Below are 1,590 nucleotides of genomic sequence, written 5' to 3' on the forward strand. Positions count from 1 at the left end.
GCACCAGAGCTCCCAAAAAATCTGATACCAGTCATTGGTCAGCATTTCAGTACGTTTGATGAAGCATTCGAATTCTACAATGCATACGCCAAGCACATAGTCTTTGGTTTGAAGAGGAGCCAGCGCAACACGTATCGTAGCTACATACGATGTATGAGGGAGGGTAAGTAAACGACAAGTGTTCGTGACGGCGAACGACAGCGTGACAGGGCAAGTAAGAAAATTGGGTGCAAGGCTCATATGGGACTGAAGGTGAATGGTGATGGTGGTTGCATCATAAAAAGCATCCACTTTGAGAACAACCACCAGCTGTCCCTCAGCCCGTCGATGCTAGTTTTCCTCCATTCACACAAAAGAGTGAACCCAACCTTGCAGGACTACATAAAAGACCTCCAATTGAGCAACTTTAAGCATGTTAACATCATGAGTTTGCTTACCAGGCTGAGTGGTGTCCGTGACAAGCTGGGATGTCATAATAGAGATGTGTTGAACATGTACGTATGTTTTTACCCCCTGCTGGCATGATTCTTTAGTGGTGCAATTTAATAGTAGCAAAAATGGCTGAAAATTTTGTGAACACATGTGTTGCAGGAAAGCGAAAAATGCACGCAAGGAGTATGCGGGTGATGTGCAAAAACTCTTCAAATTCTTTGATGACATGACAGCTGAAAATGAGAACTTCTACTACGATGTGCATGTCGACGAAGATAACAGACTAAATAACATTTTCTGGGCAAACGCAAGCTGTAGAGCTGCCTATGCTGATTTCGGCGACTGCATCACTTTCGACACTACCTACAAGCCGAACAAATACCACTTACCCCTGGCGGTATTTGTCGGTGTCAGTAACCATTTGCTCTCATCGATATTTGGTGTTGCATTGATGGGTGACGAAAGTGTAGATTCATTCAAGTGGGTGTTCAGCACATTCTTGAAATGCATGCGTGGGAAGCAACCAATCTGCATGCTGACAGTTTAGTGAAAAAAACCCAGAACTTCCCGTTTTTTATCTACTTTTGGATAGTGAAAAGGGAGGTTCTGTTTTATGAGCCTGGAAGTTCAGATTTATCAGCTGGGCAGTTCGTTTGTTGGAAATTTGGTAGTTCAAATTTTGGGACCCAGGAAGTTCACTTGTGCTAGCAGGGAGGTTCACTAGTTTAATATCTTGATAGTATTATGTAAACTTGGCAGTTCAGTTGTGTTAGGATTGCAGTTCTCTCATAGGGACTTGATAGTTCACTTGTTGTTGCTCTGCTGTTTTGGTTTAGTATAACAATGTAAGAATTATTCTCTGCTTGTGTGATCATGCAGACCAGTGTCCATCGATGGCGACGGCTATACCGCAGATATTCCCACGATCTCTTCATAAACTGTGCAGGTGGCACATTATGAGAAAACACAAAGATTCGCTGGGAAAGTTGTACAAGCTATTTCCTGACCTGAAGGATCAACTGGCAGCGGTGCTGAACCATCCGCTTATGCCGACAGAGTTTGAAGCGGCATGGCATGAACTGGTCAACAAGTGCAATCTTCACGATGTCAACGTCATGGTTAACCTTTGGAATGAGAGGAAAACATGGGTCTCCGCTT

At 43.7% G+C, this 1,590-nt stretch overlaps 1 protein-coding gene across 1 annotated transcript; it reads left to right on the forward strand.

Annotated features, from left to right (window-relative positions):
• Positions 1 to 240: 240 nt before the first annotated feature.
• LOC112270032 (protein FAR1-RELATED SEQUENCE 5-like) lies at positions 241 to 979 on the forward strand. Its single transcript, XM_024457666.1, has 2 exons — positions 241 to 494; positions 592 to 979. The coding sequence occupies exons 1-2, from the start codon at positions 241 to 243 to the stop codon at positions 977 to 979; spliced, it is 642 nt and encodes a 213-aa protein (XP_024313434.1).
• Positions 980 to 1,590: the final 611 nt, after the last annotated feature.

This window comes from Brachypodium distachyon, chromosome 1 (assembly GCF_000005505.3).
Source record: "Brachypodium distachyon strain Bd21 chromosome 1, Brachypodium_distachyon_v3.0, whole genome shotgun sequence".
NCBI classification, from domain to species: domain Eukaryota; kingdom Viridiplantae; phylum Streptophyta; class Magnoliopsida; order Poales; family Poaceae; genus Brachypodium; species Brachypodium distachyon.